The 19,454-nt window shown below is 44.0% G+C and overlaps 2 protein-coding genes and 1 long non-coding RNA gene across 4 annotated transcripts; all 3 read right to left on the bottom strand.

Annotated features, from left to right (window-relative positions):
* Positions 1-1,129: 1,129 nt before the first annotated feature.
* Positions 1,130-3,870, bottom strand: polr1f (RNA polymerase I subunit F). Its single transcript, XM_019866207.1, has 4 exons — positions 3,452-3,870; positions 3,079-3,220; positions 2,779-2,987; positions 1,130-1,983 (listed from the first exon to the last, which is right to left on the bottom strand). Exons 1-4 carry the CDS (start codon positions 3,751-3,753, stop codon positions 1,392-1,394), a joined length of 1,245 nt encoding a protein of 414 aa, XP_019721766.1. The 5' UTR covers positions 3,754-3,870; the 3' UTR covers positions 1,130-1,391.
* Positions 3,871-4,793: 923 nt separating this feature from the next.
* On the bottom strand, positions 4,794-8,657 carry tmem196 (transmembrane protein 196). Of its 2 annotated transcripts, XM_019866180.1 has the most exons (5): positions 8,154-8,657; positions 7,143-7,199; positions 5,519-5,654; positions 5,318-5,436; positions 4,794-5,246 (listed from the first exon to the last, which is right to left on the bottom strand). In XM_019866180.1, exons 1-5 carry the CDS (start codon positions 8,316-8,318, stop codon positions 5,175-5,177), a joined length of 549 nt encoding a protein of 182 aa, XP_019721739.1. In that variant the 5' UTR covers positions 8,319-8,657; the 3' UTR covers positions 4,794-5,174. The 2 variants fall into 2 exon arrangements, with proteins under 2 accessions (XP_019721739.1, XP_019721738.1); XM_019866179.1 differs by lacking the exons at positions 7,143-7,199; positions 8,154-8,657 and adding an exon at positions 6,430-6,997.
* Positions 8,658-11,220: 2,563 nt separating this feature from the next.
* LOC109513622 (uncharacterized) lies at positions 11,221-13,857 on the bottom strand. Its single transcript, XR_002167832.1, has 2 exons — positions 13,334-13,857; positions 11,221-11,631 (listed from the first exon to the last, which is right to left on the bottom strand). It is a non-coding gene; the product is annotated as an uncharacterized LOC109513622 (long non-coding RNA).
* Between the last annotated feature and the right edge of the window lie 5,597 nt (positions 13,858-19,454).

Raw genomic sequence — 19,454 nt, 5'->3', positions numbered from 1 at the left:
CATGAAGATAAACGAGCATGCCTAGATATGAGGGTCCAGTGGCAGGAGGGGAGCCTGGAGTGGAATGCGTGTGAACTGCACTCCGCCTCCAATAAATCAGGGGAACAAGTAGGAGGAGAGGGAAGGCCTGGTGGGGGGAGCAAAGAGGAGGAGAAGATGAAGGGGGGGAGTCTGCATTGGGGCGAGATAGCGAGGATGACAAGATGAATGGGAGGCGATGGAGGGGTGCTTCGGTGCAGGTGCACGCGGGCCAGAGTGGAGATCAGGCGAGAGGCAGAGGGGAGGTCACCAGGGGACAAATAATTTACAATACAGTATTCCCTTGTTTTTCGTTCCAGAAACCCCTGCGACCATTTATTTTCTTATTTTTGCATGTTTTAAAGCGTCAGGCATAACACCGACCAAAATATCCACGCGAGGTGCAGCTCTTATTTTTGTCCACTTGGGGTAGCCAATCCACACGTTTTTGTTCAAGGTTCAGCGGCGCGGGGAGCCAAGGCGTTCAAAACATCGCTAGCGCTCATGCTAAAGTCAATGGAGGATCCCATTCAAGTGGCAACGGGAAATTAGCATCGACTTGGGGAGTGACATTCCTTCAAATAGTGAACATTCACACACAAGCGCTGTGGAAACACATCGGTAAGACAACACTACTCAAATTCTCCCCAATCTGTGAAAAACAAGTTATACTGATCAGATTTTGAACGTAGTAAAAAAAAAAATTCTAAAAGCGTTAACTGGATCCAGCCAGCAATAGGTTATCCCATGAAGCGATAACAGAAACATGATCGGATGTGACGGATGACGCCGCAACCATTTAACTGCACCCCTTATCTCTCGTCTTTAGACGGATCCCCGATAAGCTCTGCGGCTCTTTGCACCTCGGCACTAATTAAGACTCCCTGCTGAAAGGCAGGATTTGTGCGTGTGGGGAGATTGGGGGGTTTAAAGAAAACACGCGCAACCCTTTAAGTTGTCTCTCGACGCTTCATCACCTCACACTCGATGGTCAGCATAAAAGATGACAGAAAAGCATTTGAAGCCATGATTAGCTCTCACAAGAGCAATGACACTTCAGCATCAATCTGTGAAGTCCAAATCTGAATCATGAGAAATATCAATATTTTTGAAAGAATATATATTTATTCAGCATAAACTTTTGGTTTGTTGTCCTTAGTATTTAACGTAATTTCTTTGTAGCCTTTAACAATCTTGTGGAGCGTTATAAGGCACAGAGGAGATCTCCACAGACTGGATTCTTGTCATAAACGATGAGTCCACGTGAGCTGCTTTGTAAAGCAGTTTTGCGCCCCCTACAGGCCATGAATGGCAACTGACGACACTGATCGGTCATTCAAGGCATTGTCCCGAATCAGGGAAAAATCCATTTTTCAAGCAATGTCATTTTCTTTCTTCTTTTTCTTGGACTTTGGTTCCAAAGCCTCTTGACTAAAACTTGCACTGACTTGGATGTCCTTTTCGCGTTTCCTCTTGTCGGGCTTGTCACTGTGATAGCCGCTGGAGTCGCTGGCGTGGATCTCCATGGGGGAGATCTGAACCGGTTCCTCCTCTTCTTTTATCCTCTTCTCTTTTTTGATCTTTTTTTTCTTCTTTTTCTGACCATTTGCATCACTCTCCGTTCCATTCAGCTCGAGTGTAGCGTCACCATCATCTTGGCGTGACGGCGACATCTCTTCAATCACTTCTTTGAGTTTATCTCTCTTCTTTTTCTTCTTCTTCTTCTCACCATTGGCTTCACTCCCTGTCCCGTTCCCATCGAGTTGGCAGGGCGGCCACACCGCTTCCTCTTCTTTCACTTCTTCTTTGATTTTCTCTTTCTTCTTTTTCTTCTTCTTCTTGGTGGCGTCTTGGTCAACAGACTCCTCAGTGGCCTCTGTGACCGGTTGTATGTCTTCTAACTCGACCTGGTCGACGGCGACACCCGAATCGGAGCTCTCGGTAATGGCCAACAATTCCTGAACCCTGATGTACACAAACAGGATTACATTAATTTTCTTGAGACAAACACAAAGCTTTGGGATGGTATTCAAAATACGCACTTTGGTGCGTATGCTTTTAAATTACCAAAAATTAAAAGATGGATTACAGTAATTCCTCATTTTTTTTGCGGTTAATTTTATCGGGACAAAAAAGTGAAAAGCTGCGAATTTGGATTTTCTACCACGTAGGAATTTTCAAGTTTGTCTGTGGATTTAATGTTTGCATATACAGTAAATTTTATATGCACGGCTGTACCATAGTACATTAGCGCCCTCTGTCGGTGAAGATGTGAGACTACAGGCAGTTGGGACGCATTTCTTCAAAGGGCGGCAATGGGTTGGAGCACAGAATACAGAGGTCCGTGGGGCAAAAAAGGTTGGGGACCCCTGGGTTGGAGCACAGAATACGGAATGATGTACCGGCATCAAGCAAGTTTATTTAGGGAATTGGAAGTGAGAGAGTGACAACGCGTTTCACGGAAGGTGTTTATGTTGTGTTTAAATGCATGAGTGAGGGGCAACAATTTTATTTATTTGTTTGTGGTATCGCTACATCCCAGGAGTAATGGAGTAAGAGATTTAGAACCCCCATCAAAAAAATCTTAGGTGCTGTTTTTTTTGGGGGGGGTCTAAATCTATTACTCCATTACGATAGATTTTCGGCCCCCCCCAAAAAAATCTCTTAGGTGCTGTTTTTTTGGAGGGGGGGCCTGAAAATCTATCCAATTACACGATAGCATAATCGATTCCAAGAAGACTTGATAAGTCATTTGCATACCTGGTTCTGTTCAGCCTTCCTCTTATAAGCAACACACCGGCAGTGTCAGCATCAAGCGCAACCACCTCAAACTCCAGCTCCGCTCCGATCCTGGGGCCCGCGTCCCTCCAGGTATCCACGGAGACAAGGTTGGGCTTGGGAATGCTGGCATTAAAGCAGCCGTGGACCAGGCAGCCCACGTGGCTCACACCAAGTTTGTTCACCTTCCCCTGGAGGTCGCCCACAACCAAACCCCGATTAGAGGATTGCATTTCACTACATCGCAATGTCGGTTTAAAATCGATTAATGGCAATACTGACCAGCAATCTCTGTCCTTCTTGAGGTTGAAATATAATAAAGTTGGCTTGTATGTCCATGTGAATGTAGCCGCTGTCATCATAAATGTCTCCATGGCTGCGCACAATCTGGATATTGTCATAAGCTAGAGGTACACCTTGGAGGCTGCGGGAGAAAGCGTGACAATGCACATGGTCAAAACACACATTCACAGTCGCTGTGTACATGTCACAATCATTTCAGCCAATGATATGCTTCCATCTTTCAATTAGGTTGGGACTGCGATTTAGCAAATGCTCTACAACAGTGCTTCTCAAACTTTACAAATGTTAACCTACATTCGAAAACCTATCACACCGCATCACCTAATAAAATTAACCAACTGAGTTGTGTCACCTCGGTGAGAATTTGAGCAGCTCGGCTTGTAACTCCTCTCGTAACGCTGTCCTCTTCTTGTACAGGTACACGGGCGGCAGGACGACGTGTCTTCGGTGTGTGTTCATCACCAGACAAGAGTAGGGCGCTGACACAAGTTCGGAAGCAGCGGCAAAAGACGGGATAACGCATGGAACCTCGACCAAATCTACCCGAGCCGCGGAGGACGCTGTAACTGCCGGATTCTGAGCGCAAGGTTCGAGGACTTCGCCGGACATTTCCACGCGTTTTGGGTCGTGTTCGGCATGCGTCAAGTTCGCCATATTGCCAAAGAGGAGGGGAAAGTCAACGAGTGCCGACTTCCGCTTCGGGGAACCTTCAATTACGGTTTACATCGCCGTCTGCTGGTGAAGAGGTAAAAGTAAAACTGGTGTGGAGACAAAAATGGAACAGAAACTCCAAAAGTCGAATGAGCATAAGGCTATTTAAAGATGATGCCTACAAATGAGTGCATACGTGTATATATATATATATGAATAATTTATTTTTAATTCATTTTTACACACATAGAAACACATTTGTTTTTCCGTTCCAATGTTGTATTAGACTTTTATTGACTTATCCTTAATTAAAAGCATTTATAAAAATATGTATGTACTACATTCCTGACATAGTAATGTTACGAGGTACATTTGCACAAGCTTAACCATATCCATTACTCAACACAATAGCTATATTTTTGCCTTTAGGATACTATTGCCCTGTTGACATTGCCAGACAGGTCTTCATTTAATAATAAGGTCATGTTGTTAGATACGTTACTGATACATATGAATGAATTAGAATAGATAAAAAAAAAAAGTTCGTTTTAGTAGCTCTATTAAACAATAGAAAAAAATCAAGTCAATCCAAATACTCTTTGAAGTGAACTTCTGAACTAAAGAACGTTCCCCCACTATATTCTGGTTTATTGAGATGAACTTGTACCAAAAAATATTAGAATGTAGCACAGTTTTACAGATAGGCAAAATTCTAACGATATTGTTCAATTAATAGGGCAGTGCAGTACGGTAGACGACTGGTGAGCATGTCTGACTCACAGTGCAGCAGTGCAGGGTTTGATTCCAGCTCCGGCCTTCCTGTGTGGAGTTTGCATGCTCTCTCCGTGCCTGCATGAATTATCTCCGGGTACTCCTTTTTCCTCCCACATTACAAAAAAACATGCATGGCAAGTTAATTGAACACTCTAAATTGTCCCTCAGTGTGAATACGAGCACGGATGGTTGTTTGTCTATGTGTATGCCCTGCAATTGGCTGGCAACCCATTCAGGGTGTCCCCCACCTACTGTCCAAAGACAGCTGTGATAGGCTACAGCACACCCGCAACCCTTGTGAGGATAAGCAGATGAGAAAATGTTCAATTAAAACCCACACTGAGGTAAAGCCTGACTAACTGATTTTGAGGCAGTATAGAAAGAAAATCTCTTCCATTCTGCTCATTCATTTAAAGGTTTGATGATATCAAGTATTTATTTGACACTAAAATGTCAATTCATCCTCTTTGGTTAGGTCCGATGCACTCCATCCATCCAAAAAAATAATAATAATTTAAAAAAAAAAAAATCTCACTTCACTCTCTGCACAGAGTCCACCTCCTGTGATTGATATTGTTATACGTCAAAGCATTTTCCGCCTGCAGTACAGCCACGCTTTATGTATTGACAGCAAGTGATTCAAGTTGTCGTCATGGTGATGCACTGGTGTGTCCATTGTAGGAGAGCTGAGGTATACCGTTACTGGAGTTGTCCAAGACATCCTGTTGAACAGGCTCGCATTAGGTCAAAAGGCAAGCTAACCAATGAGAAGCAATATTTTTTTTTTTGCCACCTTCTCTGTCATCTCGTGTGAATGGTGCAAGGAGTGCTCCCTCTCCAAGAACATCCTCTGTTGCTCGGAACTGGCCAGACGACAGGTGAGCCAAGTGGATAATGTACATGAGGAGATCCCTTCGGACAAGATAAGAAAAACTGTTAAGGCATGTCGTCGCATGTGTGCTTCTTGATTGTCACGCCGTGTGTCCAGTTTTACCCAGACAGGCCAGAGTCATGGCAGCAAAGTGGATGGATTGCATGGAATCTGGTCGTTTTGTGAGCGCACGGACAAACTGGAAGTTGAGGATGCCGCCAATCAGACCACAGATGCAGCACGCTGAGAACAAAATCATCTGAGAACACAAGACGACAGATGAGGTGAGTAAGAAAATCAAAACAATGAAAATGGGAGTGCAAATGTCCATCTTCATCACGCCCTAAAATCTAACATAGGTGAAACAACAACCCCAAATTGATTTTAAAAAAAAAGTTTTCCATTTTACACCCAGAAAATGCACCAATCTTTTCCAATGACATGTTCAACATAACAGATTCACCTCATTCCCATTCGAAATTCAGAATGAATAATATATGGCACATTTTTCACCAGTACCATACCACGGGTCCATATTTTTTTCCCCCATTCAGCAGTTCAGCATTCGCATGTATTGTCCTCCTGAAATTGCATATTCTAGTTATGATGATGATGATGATGAAGACTTTAGCATTCCCACATACCTTGTTAAACTAGTTTAAGGCATTTATATTGTATTTAAAATTTCGGGGGTGATTTCTTAAGCACGTGAATTGGATGATGTTATCATGTGAATGAAAGGCAATAATAAAAACAATACCATTGGATTTCCTTAGGATGCATATTTAAATTGCCCTGTATAAAATCTCACCAACGGTGCCACATTGGGTAAAGGCAGGCTCTGAATCCCAGCATGGCAATCATTTTTTTTCCCCACACAGGATGAGATTAATGTAAGTCCTTCATTCGGCCAGTCAAATAATCAGGTCAAGTTGATTGAGCGAGGATTGTATTCTGTCTCTTTGGAAATGAGCAGAGGTGCCTTCACTGTTTGCAACCACACTGAAAAGGACATCTCCAATTTCAGCCATTACCCTGTGAGGTGTGTGAGGCGTCTGGCTGGCAGGACTCCTGAACCAAACTAAGCTAATGCGATCATTGGCCCAAAGGCATGGAGTGAACGGGAGACGGGAGGGCGGCACAGAAAGACATGAGGAGAAAAAGCCTATTGAAAATACAGAGAAGATGATAACGGGTGGCAGTAAGCAATGGAGAAAGTGGTAATAAGTGGAGGTGGGTGCAGGGTGAAGCAAAGGTCTCTTTTCCATTGTGCTGACATTGATCCATCATTAGCCAGACAAGCAGACACCCAGAGTGGAAGGCGAGGAAAGACGAGGACTTGGACAGAAAGAGAAGAGGAGAGGTGACTGCTTGCCGCCCCTGCTTTCCTTGGACGTCTCTCACAGAGCGCACTGTGTACACACACACACACACATTGACACTAGTGCAGTAAATATATAATCTACCAAATTCCGAAAGAAGATGGCTTGCTATTAAAAGCTGGTCAAAGGTAGTTCTGTCATGGAAAACCTTATATAAGGTGACATGAAGTTTAATCGTCAGTGGAGAACCAAGAGACACAAATGGGTTAAAAAGCATGAAATAATAATCAAGACTCCCCATGTGTCAGGCAGCTGGAGTCCTCTTCCTGTTTGCTGCAGCAAAAATAGCCTCCATCCAAAGAGAAATGCGAATAGATTAGGCACAAGACAGGATGCATAAACAAAGGAAGGATTACTGAACTTACAGTAAGGCCGGTCCTCTTTCGAGCGCACAACACTCCACACATCCCGCAGAGCAGAAACTGAAAAAGAGAAACAACAAACACGTGCTGAAGGTGTCTGGCGGGGTGAAAACATTAAGGCCGGTCCTCTTTCGAGCGCACAACACTCCACACATCCCGCAGAGCAGAAACTGAAAAAGAGAAACAACAAACACGTGCTGAAGGTGTTTGGCGGGGTGACATCACCACAAAAAGTCTATTTTAAATGTGTACACTACAGACTGGTGACCAGCCAATCGCAGAGGACACAGACAAATAACAACTCATACTCCCATGGGCAATTTGAAGTCTTCATTGAACAGAATATGCATGTTTTTTTTTTGCACTACAGACTGGTGACCAGCCAATCGCAGAGGACATAGACAAATAACAACTCACACTCCCAGGGGCAATTTGAAGTCTTCATTGAACAGACATATTCTGTTCTTTTTTTTTTTTTTTTAATGTGACAGGTACTGTCACGAGAGTACAAGTTGGCATGAGCGTTGTACAAAAGCAGCCCAGACACAAGCAAAGTGACCCGCTCTGAAACATTTCACACTTTCGCAGCCAATGGACAGCGGGAGCTTCTTGGCTCGCGTTGCCAGCTACTGTGCCTGCTGCAGACCTTTGCCAAAATAACACCTTGAGGGGGAGAACATGCTGAAAAAGTGCAGACTCATGAATTAAAAAAAAAAAAAATTAGACCCTTTGCACTCACCACACATTAAAGGAGAAAATAGGATGCCAGTGCAGTGAATGGAGCATTTTCCTTGTCTAATTGCCTCATCAGCGAAAGCGAATCAGTCTTTTGGAGGAAACGATATGCGCCTTTTAACACGCCCAAACACACACTGACTAGAAGTCTATATAATTTCTGTTTAAATCAATTTTTCATATATAAAATGAATGTACCATAACTCTTAGCGAACTGAGACCACGATGACTATTTTTAGTCCACCCGCCAACTTACTAAAAAGTAGCAAAGTCACGTACACAGAGTCCGCTCCACACGGGCGAAGCGTCGCCTTGTTGCGGCTTGTGCTCCCCCCGAGCCCAGCTGATGCCCACGGCTCCGAGGACGATGCTCGCCACGCCCAGGCCCACCTCCACCACGGACAGGAGGAGAAGGCTCCACAGGATTTTGCGGCTGGAGCACATCCCACCCGGGGCATCTCTCCGCCTCCGGCACGAGAAGTCCGCTCCTCGGTCGCCGGGAGCGCCGCGCGCGGTACTACTACATCGGGAAGGAGGTGGCTGGATCCAAGCAAGTTGCTTCGAGTTGTTTCAAAGTAATCGCGTGAGCCGAAAGTGTACGAAAAGTGTCAGGGGGACGAAAAAGGAGAGTCGATCGAGAGATGAGGAGCGCAGCTTGATGGAAGGAGCGATGTGATGAGAAACGATGTGACGTCCACGCTTTCTCAAACTCAACGGCACGCGCGCACGGGGAATAGGCGCGTGCACGCGTGCGCGCACGCCGTGAATGTATCTACGTCGTTTTAGTATGAACTTTTTCTCAAGTGCTTCCCAATAGTTTTTTTGACGCATAAAAGACATTTATTTCACGAGTGCGATTGAATAAAAAACAAGCTTCACATGTTCATTGAACACGTTTGTATACAAAAAAAATTGTGATTTTTTTTTCTACTTCTAGTTTCAATTCTTGAGATGTTGCTGCGATGTGAAGTAGACAGTGCGAAGATTGTATACCTGTGCATCCGCTGTCCCTCAACGTAATTCAATACAGAGCCATCAATGTCGAAATGGTTGGCAACAAAAGTGCGCACACCCCTATGTGAAACTTGGAAAACGGGCCCAATGAGCCATTTGCCTCCACAGTGCCATATGAATGCATTTGCTACAAGGTATCAGATGTAGCTAAGGAGCAGGTGTGTCAAATTTGGCAAAGCGCTCGGGCCCTTTCATATTGGTGATCGATCCGTCTATGCATTTTGTAATCCATTTACCCTGGAGCCGGAATCGAACCCTGCACCTCTGCACTGTGAGGCCGACGTGCTAACCGGTTGACCACCGTGTCATTTCCACGGGTTAAAAAATATATATACATTCAAACTAAATCAGGAATCCAAACAGAACAAAAAATTGTGAGTACCGTAACAAAACGACTCGAATGAACGATTTTTTTGGACAATGAAGAGAAAAGCCCCCAATAATTGCCAGGCTTTCCCGGGTAATCACACTTAGCCACAGCTCCTTGCAGTGTACAATCAATGCACCAAGACATCAGAGTTTGTGCCAGGGCTGGCTTTTTAACTGATCAATCAACTACAATATTGACGAGCCTGAGGTTAAAAGCAGCTTGTACGGAAGCACGGATCAGCGCCTTTTACTGTATCGTGACTCATGGAATGTGTTTTCCGTTTCGTGCTCTACATGACAATCCTTTCAGTCACAAACATGGACCCGTGCATTTTTATTACTGTGCTACTGGTGGTTCGAAATATTATAGAGTGTCCGTTACTGCCAAACAAGTCAGGGAATATATTTGAAAAAGAAGAAGTACTGTACGTACTTTTGTCGAAGTTTTATAAAGTGAAAATAAAGCCCCTGAACTTGATGCCTTACGCGTAAGCCAAAGGCAGCAAGTAGCCGAGTGTAGCAATTGGAGATATCGAAACTTCCTTCCACTTAAGTGGATAAAGAGAGGAGTTAGCAGGAGGTGCCGGGGACCCTGCGATCCCCTTGAGGCCCATTATGAGCATCCCAGTTGCCGTCCACTGCCAGTGTGGGCTCGAAATCATTAGGGGACTGCTCCGTAATAGCTGGAAGAGGACAGCGGGAAATCTGTCATCCTTCCCACAAGAGCAGAGGAGGCAAATGAAGCAAAGAAGCCGCAGGGCACTCAGGCACTGACTTTGTTTCCACTGTATCAGTGGAGGTGTGACACCCATCAAGTCAGACTGCTGAGCTGTTGTGTGATTGTTTACAAAACAACCCATTTAGCCCCGTGGTGATCAGCACTAGTGCTAATGGTAGACACATTAGCTGGACCGAAACCAAGAGTTGAGGCATAGATTAGTAGTACGCCGTGCAATGACAATTACACTGAAGTCGTATTTTCCGATGTCATCTTTTGGTTGGCTGGCAACTTCACACATGGATTCGTTTTTGAAATGACCAAGTCTGTTCCAAATCATGCACAGGAGTGAGTGATACAAAGTTTTGGTATTTTCCCAAACCCGTGAAAGCGGGCGCAGCGTGGGTCATTCAGAAATGAGTGTTTTGCGCCGTCGTGGGTGTGAACACAGCTGACTCAATTCGCTGTCAATGCAGCTCCTGCTATTCCATTTTTTAAAAGCGGTAAGCGAGAGACGTGCTGATAATCCTTGACGTGGCGGAAAAGAACGAACTGAATCTTACTGCTAAAATAAGTTGAATCAAACTATATATGTTTATCTGACTAATCATCTTCGTCTCGTCTTTTTAATTGAGTAATAACATTGTAAAGTGATAGTACTCTTACAATGTTGGTCTTCTCTACGCATCCCTGACTGTGGAGACAAATTTACATATGTGTTGGTCTCACAAAAATATCAGTTTTGCCGAAACTACAACAGCAACTTCAACCACTTATTTCCAGATAGATTTCAAAGTTGCAACATCTTCCCCACACAACAAGTGACCTCCCCCTGTGGACACACTCACAGTCTGTACGAACTCTACAGACACAATGCAGTGAGCCAATAGATGAGGGACCATTCCGGCAGAAATCAATGTGACGCCGTACATTACATTATGGCGACATGACGTGAGGTCGTTTGTCAGACTAAAGGTGCTTGTTAGCCGTATATGCGAAAAGTCAAAAGGTGTTCCCTAATGATGCTGCATTCGCTTCGGGTGTTCTTGTGCAGTCAATAATACGAGCGTCATTAAAGGCATCGTTGTGGCACCGAGGAAAGAATACTCAAAAGAACATGGTGTAGTCCATGATGAAATGTATAAACGGATGGCCTATATTTTTTTAGAAATAAATATGGATAGATTTCATTTAACCCTTTCATGCGCCTTGTAACCTGATAAATTGATAATCCGTCCAATGTAGTAACCGCTGTCCCTTAAAGGGATAAGGATCTGTTTATTATTGTGGTTATAGCATGAAGTGAGTTAGCCTTGCAGTGTAATTATAATGAGAGCAGTTTCAAAATATTCTGGTGACCTTTTGACTCCATATTTATAATCCAAATCTTACACTAAATCGAAAATTGCACTTCTGCACTTATGTTCTGTATGAAAAGTGAATTTTGCTGCTACAATACCATTTTCTTGAGTCTCGAATAGCAGAATCACAAGATAGATAGATAGATAGATAGATAGAGAAAGAGAGAGAGAGAGAGAGAGTTAGTGTGGTTGCCACGTTTTGTGTTGTCACGGTCAAAATGTCCACATCGTGTTTGGGATCTATTTCCTGTATCGCTCAGCATTTGAGTCACATCTGCTGCGTTGGCTCGCTGCTCTGCAGAGTAAACAGAGTTCTTATAAAGTATTAAACACATCACAGCAGGAATCACGATGAACACACACACACACACACACACACACACGCACACACGCACACACTTGCATACAGTTGAAGAGCGTCCCAGTGCCGATTCAGTGGCCTCTAAATTTCCCTCATCTCAGTGAAATTGGATCTGTGCCTCCATCCTGTGTGAGGAGCTCGAACATTAAACCACCAGGCCGTCCTCTCTTCTTGTTGGGCTCCCTCTGAGGGTGAAATGTCAACACAAGTAAGTAGCGGGGCCGGGGGCAGTATGATTCCGATTCGATTGGAGGCTGCCGTGCACATTAAATGTAAAGATGACAAATCAAGCGAAATCTGTGAAATAGATAACTTTTTGTTTCATCCGTCATCATGTGTTTCAGGTCGAAAGGAGAGTTTTAGATCAAGAGAACGCCAGCTCATAGGGTGAGTCATGCAGGTGTATTGACAAACTCGACCACAAGAGGGCGGCGTCACATAGGGTGAGTCATGCAGGTGTATTGACAAACTCGACCACAAGAGGGCGGCGTCACATAGGGTGAATCAAGCGGCAGCAAAGGGAAAGTATGAATTCGAAAATCGGATTCAAGCAGGGGAGAAAACGAAATCGGCAATGTATGCACAGGGACATAAATTGTCAGCAAATGTCGGTCAACTCTTGCGTACTTGTTGAAGTGCAACCCACTCAAATGATTACGTAATTATCGAGTTGATTGAAATAAATCGAGAATCAGGTGATTTCATTGACATTTATTTTGGATGTGCTTAGAAGTTAACAGACCAATCCAAATGTATTGAACCGAATTATTTTCATTTGTTTTTATTGAAATAAAAATATCAAGACTTTCAAACTGGAGGCGACATGATGCCGCGAGACCACCGCGGAGTCAAAGAAGATGCGGGGGTTTTATTTTCGTCACCAGCGTGAATCCTACGCGGCACATGGGAATATCTCCTCACAGAGGCGCGTGAGAATCGACGTGAGTACAGTAGAGGGTCGGCGGATCTGCGAGAGGGAGGGCTGCGCCGCTGTGGGAGTGGCCACAGCCAACTTCGGTCTCAGACAATCAAAGTGGCTCCTTTCATTTATTTTCAAGCGCCTTGATATGGCGCAAGCATCGTTCACATCGTCGCATATTTATATGTAGAGCTATGATTTGAAATGTTATGTATCTTAGATGCGGACACAGTCCAGCTTTCCTTATGCCGCAATATTCAGACTATGTTAAGAACTTTGCCGTTTCCTTGCAATCCTAATCGTGTTACATGAGCAACACACTCCCGGCTCAGTTGATAGGATTTGCGTGTTTGCAACGTGCGAAACAGTCACCTCGACGTTATCATTCTCTTTCTCATGTGACTTGGCCTGACCACGCGAGAAGCTGAATGACATGCGTAACCAGAATAACCAGGGAAGAAAACCCCCTGACTTCCCACAGGACGCCAGTGCGGTCCAAAGTCCACTTTTAGCAGCTGTGCGTCTGTTTGTGTGTTGATGAGGACAAAAGGAAGGACGGGGAGATGGAACCACACGGACATTTTCAAGTCTACTCCAGGGAAAGGCTTTCTGCTAAATGATGACATTGCGCTGAATGACGCACAGGGAGTGGGAGAGCCACACGCCTTCATGCATACTTGGACAAATAAACGCTCACTCGTGAGCGCGCTCACGTACCGTTGTAAGGGTGACGTCACAGTTTACTGAAGCTTTTGCTTGCCGCAGTTGAAGTGACTGATTTGGGTCCCAGTCTACTGTAAAACATACAGTGCAGCCAAAGACGAATAAATTACTGGCATGTACACCACGCCCTTTACACACCAGTGTTGTCAGATCTTTTTTTTCCCCCCACAAAGGAATGATACAGAGTATATTCTGGGACTTTTCTGCAAGCATTCATCTTCTTTTGCGTTTTCCAATCATATGATACTTTACTTTGTAAAATTTTTGCTTATCTTGCCCGATACGACAAAGTTCTCATCGACTGTCCTTGATGTCAGCTGGCTACTTGATTATCTTGTATTCCGCTTTTGGGAAGGGAGGAAATGAGCAGGAAGGTGAAAGAGAAAGTGACAGCATTGCTGAATGAATTTTTTGGGATGGTGACAGGAAAAAAAAAAACGACAACTTGGCCCCCCAAGTTTTGCCACAATGACCTCCATTAAATGCAGTTGTTTAGTCAAATTAAAAGTGCATAAAAAAACAAAAACAAAATACATTTGATATTTTTTAAGACAAAAAAAAACTATGCTTTTTGAATATTAACACTGTGCTTAATTAATTCAACAAAAATAACCCAGGAATATTTCCTTAGGTGGTATGTCGGCTCCCTCTAGTGGTCCGCAAATGAATCATTGAATTAAATGTCACTGAATTAAACTCTGCACAGTAGCATAGACTTTTTCTTTTTTTTTTTTTTTTTTTTTGTGCAACTTCAATTCAGTTGTATTTTCATTTTAATTAGAAGACTATTTGCATTTAATCTCTCAAAACTGCTTGTTTTCCCTAAAAAATACTTCGGTACAATTTCTGTTTCACTTATGTGCAATACATTCTTACTGAACCATCATTTTTCTTTTCCGAAATTTGAGCGGAAGTGTTACTATTTAATCTGTGCAGAATGTTATCGTGTCTTAATTCAAATAGACGTTTAAAAAAATAAAACCACTGCCTTTTTTTTTTTTTTGGTTGAACACCTGCACCTCCTATAATACAGTACAGGTATTTCAATCTTGGTGATTATGAGGGTGGATGAAGATGTAAGTATTTTTTGAGGTGATTTTGATGTTTAAAAAAAAAAAAAAAAGTTTAAAAACCATTCGGGGATTTTTTTTTTTTTCAATTGATCTGTGACATTCCTAGCCAGCTCTCATTTGTCCAGGTCCACTCAGAAATAAAAGCTACAAATTGTTCATGACTGCATGACTGGAAGAGGGAAAATAACGGCAACATTGGTGCCACATTAGTCACCGGTTATCAGCAAGACTTTTTTTTCTGGACGATAGGAGTCGGACATCAGAGGAGAATTTAACTTGATTGCCTGGTCTTGTCACACACACACACACACACACACACACACACACACACACACACACACACACACACACACACACACACACACACACACACATTATAGCGTGTAGACCATTTGTGTGTGTTTGAGACAATACCAAACCAAACCACCAAGTATGTGATGTTCCTCCTCCGTGCTGTAGTCCAAAATGTATTTCCACCCCCACCCCCATCCCCGATTACAGACATTTCGGCCCCAGGACCACAAAGCGGTGACCTTTCTTTCTCATATTGGGATTGGCAGAGAGCCGCGCGGCTCTGTTTGGCCTTGACAGAATTACGCCTCACAGCAGCTGGCACCCAGGATGTGGCTGAGAAAACTCCGGGACTCTCCAAGACTCCCTGGTGAGTGAAAGTGGGCATGAAGAGGGCACTGAATGAGCGAGGCCCTCAGGGGAATGTGTCCTTTCATTTCATTCTGAACAGTTTTGACTTTTTCTTTCTTTTTTTTTGTTTTTGTTTTCTTTTTTCAATAATTTGCCATGACTTTTTTTTTTTTTGAATGTGAGATAATATTTATATGTAGACGTTAATCAAAATGAAAATGGGACAGGCAGAGTGGGATTAAAATACCGAAAAATATCTTTGCCAAACTTTGCTTTTTAGATGGTTAAAATAAAAACCTGGCCAACTGGAGGCAATATCAAACGGACCGATTAACAGTTCATTAAGCCACCTGAACGCTTTTCAGAGCCTCAGTACAGCCCCGATCAGTTGATTGGCGCAGAGGATAAAGAAGATATGACTGCGAGAAGCGTGATGATATTGTATTTCGACGTGTGCTGCTGCACCGTTTCACCTCAAGGCTCCAGCTCACAAAGTGTAACGCCGACTGTAGTTTATTGTTTTTCTCAACTCTCTCTCCTACTCTGGAATACTGCAATACCCTGGAGTTAAAATGCTGATATTCAAACTTTTATTCCACACATTAGCCCTCCCTTGGACGGACATAAGAATTGAATTTCCTCAGGACTAAAAGTTTGTCCCCAAAAAACACGGTCACTGTGGTCCTGGAGCAGATGAAAGTCATGCCCCGCGGTCGCATGAGGTGGAGGATTCGGCCTATGCTTTTGCATGAATGCATTTTGGCCACAACACCGCAGGCGGTCTAAACAAAATGTCAGCAGTGACATGACAGCAATTACGGGGTTTTCCTCGGTTATGGACGCAGGGCGGATGTTTTTGGACGCTTAAACGATTATCCTCGACCACTAAGCCGCAAACAAAGTATTCAATTATGCTCGTCTCATCCGGTCGAGTACGTGCATTTCGCATCACCTTCACAACGTTCCATCCGACCGCGGAATGAGCAAGAGAAAGGCTCATGTACCATATTCGTGGATTAACCTTGACACTCGACTGAGGAAGTGGCATTCGGCGAGTTCTACTTATAAAGGCACCCTTGATAAGTAGGGGGGCTATATTTCAGTGGAGAACTCTTCGGCCTTGCAACTATTGCATGTGGCATTTATTTTACTGGCGTTTCATTGTCGGTAAAGAGGAACAAGGGTGCAACAAATTCAAATTTTAGAGGACACATTTTATGAGTATTCACGCGGAACTAAAAGAGCCATAACATCCTGAGGTATTTATGACATATTTGATCGGTTGCTAGGAAATAGCAATGAAGCGTTTTCGCTTTTCACAGCGGCAGCTGGGGATTTATTGGGCATAAATCCTGCGTTACGGTTACGTCCTTAACCGCTCTCCTGATGCGCCTCCCCTTCGAAAGTATCGGAACGGTGAGGCCGATGCCTTCGCCCAATGTTTTGATGATTTCAACAATAAATAGACGACGTTCATACTTGTTAAAGGGATAAAAGATTAAAAAAAAAAAACCCCAACAACAACAAGAAGATTGCACGAACATTGCCGATAGTCAGTACTACCGTTTGGAAAGCGCCGAGAAAGAAAGGAACCACAGGTGTTATCAGTAACAACTAGCCCGTGCATAGAAAAGGACAGCCGGTGACAAGTTTTGAGGGCTTTAAAAAAAAAAAAAAAAAAAAAAGACCCTAAAACACCTGTTAGTGACATCAGCGGCGACACAGGCGAGGCAGTCATTTGCAAGACGAATGATTCATTTTGACATGCTCTGGTGTCAGATTAATAAATCTGCCCGTCCCCCCCCGAAGGAGACAAAGATCTTTAGCAACATGATGGAAAAGGTTCATGTTTAGAGAAAGAAATAATCCAAAACACGCCAAGTTCAAGTTTGGATGTCAAACTGAAATGTTTTTCAGTCGGCATAAAAACTGAAAGGAACCAGCCTCCCGTTTGGATGGCGGTGTTTATAAATTCGGATGGCAAGTCAACGATGTCAGTGTGGAAAGAAAGCCTTCAGGCGCTTATTTCTGCTTAGAATGCGAAGCGAGGAGCTGCCAGATGAGTGGTCACGGGCATCGCTAAATTCCATTCCTGAATTCCTCGCAATTGTGCATTGACATTTTTTTTTTTTTTGCACAACAGAGAGAACTTTGACAATTTTCTAGAGTTCATCCAATCGTGATCCACCACATTTGATAATGTTGACTTGTCGAATCCTTTAAACCAAGCAAACAATAATAATTGCCAAACATTGTTTGAGTTTTTTTTTTTTTCTAAGGTGCATCTATTCACATCACCGATAGAGATGTAATACAGAGATAATCCAAGAGGCCCCGAGTGCTCGGTATTTTACCCTTCGTGATAAACTCTCTCCCCCATGCTCGTTTGGACTAGCTGCTGTGGGGTTTATGCATAGTTGGGAGTCCCTGCTCTGCTCCCATCTAACCTCTAACCCCTACTTTGTCCTCCCATCAGCGTATCTAGCTCGTGGCTGAAAAGAGCGTGGGAGATAGTTCAGAGAGAAAAATCAGTGAGGGGAGTCAACTTTGAAAGGAAGGGGGAGGGGTGGGGGGGGGGTGATAGAAAGAGAAGGTGGGCAGGTGCTCGCGGGGGGAGTGGATGCTCCAAAAGTGGATGCTAACCCGCGCTTGTGTGTGTACTGGGTGTGCGCGGCCGGAGAATGATGAGAGCAGACCAGCGTGAGGGAAAGCTTAGCCGACTGCTAACACAAACAAATTGGAGGTCGTGTGGGGGGGGGCAAAGGAGGGAAGGGTGGTGGGCTTGAAAGGTGGAGGCAGGAAAGATTGCGAGAAGAGTGTTTAGTGTCATCATTATGACCGGGATCTACCTCCAACATCCTGACGTTGACCAGTATTGACGAGGGCCAGGGCTGTGTTTACACAGGAGTCCATTATCAAGATGGCGATGTAGAGAACAGCTTCATATTTTGAGCACCGTCGCCGCCCTGGAAGAGAAGAGAAGTTTATGTGGAGGGGGAACTTGGAATCCGGATTTTCGAGATGGTTCACGCGCTGTTCGTTTGAGACGAAATTTAGATGAGGTTGACATTTTAAAAGCTGAAAATAAACGCTGTAGGACATTCGAGTGGTGAGACTTTAAATGGCGTGCCGTCTTTCTGTCCTTGTACTGGAGCTCACGCTATGTTGTCTCGCCGAGGGCGACGGCAGGCAGCCCGTCCGTCGTTCTTTGGTGGAGGTTACGTTACCCCCCCCCCAAAACAAAAAAAACTTCACTTAATGTCACATCCACTTGCACTTTCCACTTTCGTGGGAGCCATAATGAGCACTGACCAAACAGCAAATAAACAAAGATACCCAAAAAAATGCGACGTGAATCATGTTTCCGCTTTGTGAGAGAAAACATACTGAGCGTTTCGTGACGATGGAGCATATGAACCAAAATATTAATTTCCCCACCCAAAATGGTTTGTGAACTAGTATGTTTGTGAGCCAAGCTTCCACTAACCGGTTCCAACTTCATTGGGTTTTTTTTTCACTTCACTGGAGGTTCTGTAGATGGCAATACAAACACAAATACCTTGTGATTGAACTTTGGTAACCTTTTTATGTATCTGTATTTGAGTATTTCTTTTTCTTTTGAAATGATTGACCCCTCGTCAGTCACATTTTCTATCTCCAATTGGTTGGTCTTCCTCAGGTGGGGTGGTTGTTAAAAAGGACATGGCCCACATAATTAAAGCATGAAGTCCAAATTACACAATGTACACACATTACAAGTTTAATGCGAACAAAAGGCAATTAAAAAATGTTTTGGGATAAGAAGAAGGCCCAACCAGTTATTGCACAATGCCCGAGTGTTTCTTTACAAAGTGACATCCCCAACGTCTGGCCCGCCATGCATATTAAAGCATTATCAGTAGTGTTTTTTGGGGGGGATTTTTGAGAACCTTGTCATCAAACTGCCAAACAAAACATTCCACTTTTCACCCGGTCGTCGAGTGAACGCAGCACGGTGTGCGTTTGCATCATTACCATAATTGAGAGTGACTGCGGGGGTAGCAAGACGGGCACCACCCCCCTTCCCTCAAATTCCTGTTTGACAAATTATGCTAATGAATGAATGAGGACATAGTAGGCCCAGCTCCAGGCTTGTGAACAACAGATCGGGCCAGATAAGAGACCCGCGTGAGTGTGTGCGCTTTAGCGCCGCGTATTGATCGGAAATGTTGGCACGCTCACAATCAAAGTTTGGGCGGCGAGCCAATCACAACATGACTCTTTCATCTGGTGGGCTTCACTCGGAGACATGCATCAGATCACAGCAAAGATGGCGGACTCCGGATTGTGTCTTTTGTCGGTGCACAGCTGCTGTTCTCCTGCTTGTTTTGGACTTTTTTTTTTTTTGGGTTCCTGCTCAG

The sequence above is a fragment of the Hippocampus comes genome, unplaced genomic scaffold (assembly GCF_001891065.2).
Source record: "Hippocampus comes isolate QL1 unplaced genomic scaffold, H_comes_QL1_v1.1 scaffold50, whole genome shotgun sequence".
In the NCBI taxonomy this organism is placed as follows: Eukaryota; Metazoa; Chordata; class Actinopteri; order Syngnathiformes; family Syngnathidae; genus Hippocampus; species Hippocampus comes.
This window is presented reverse-complemented; position numbering and strand designations above follow the sequence as displayed.

Coding starts and splice junctions, on each gene's coding strand:
- polr1f (XM_019866207.1), bottom strand. CDS start 3,753: ATGGCGAACTTGACGCATGCCGAACACGACCCAAAACGCGTGGAAATG. Junction 3,221..3,451: donor CTGCTCAAATTCTCACCGAG/GTGACACAACTC, acceptor TTTCTCCCGCAG/CCTCCAAGGTGTACCTCTAG. Junction 2,988..3,078: donor AAGAAGGACAGAGATTGCTG/GTCAGTATTGCC, acceptor GGCGACCTCCAG/GGGAAGGTGAACAAACTTGG.
- tmem196 (XM_019866179.1), bottom strand. CDS start 6,663: ATGGAAAAGAGACCTTTGCTTCACCCTGCACCCACCTCCACTTATTAC. Junction 5,437..5,518: donor CATGACTCTGGCCTGTCTGG/GTAAAACTGGAC, acceptor TCTTGTCCGAAG/GGATCTCCTCATGTACATTA. Junction 5,247..5,317: donor CACACGAGATGACAGAGAAG/GTGGCAAAAAAA, acceptor CCTGTTCAACAG/GATGTCTTGGACAACTCCAG.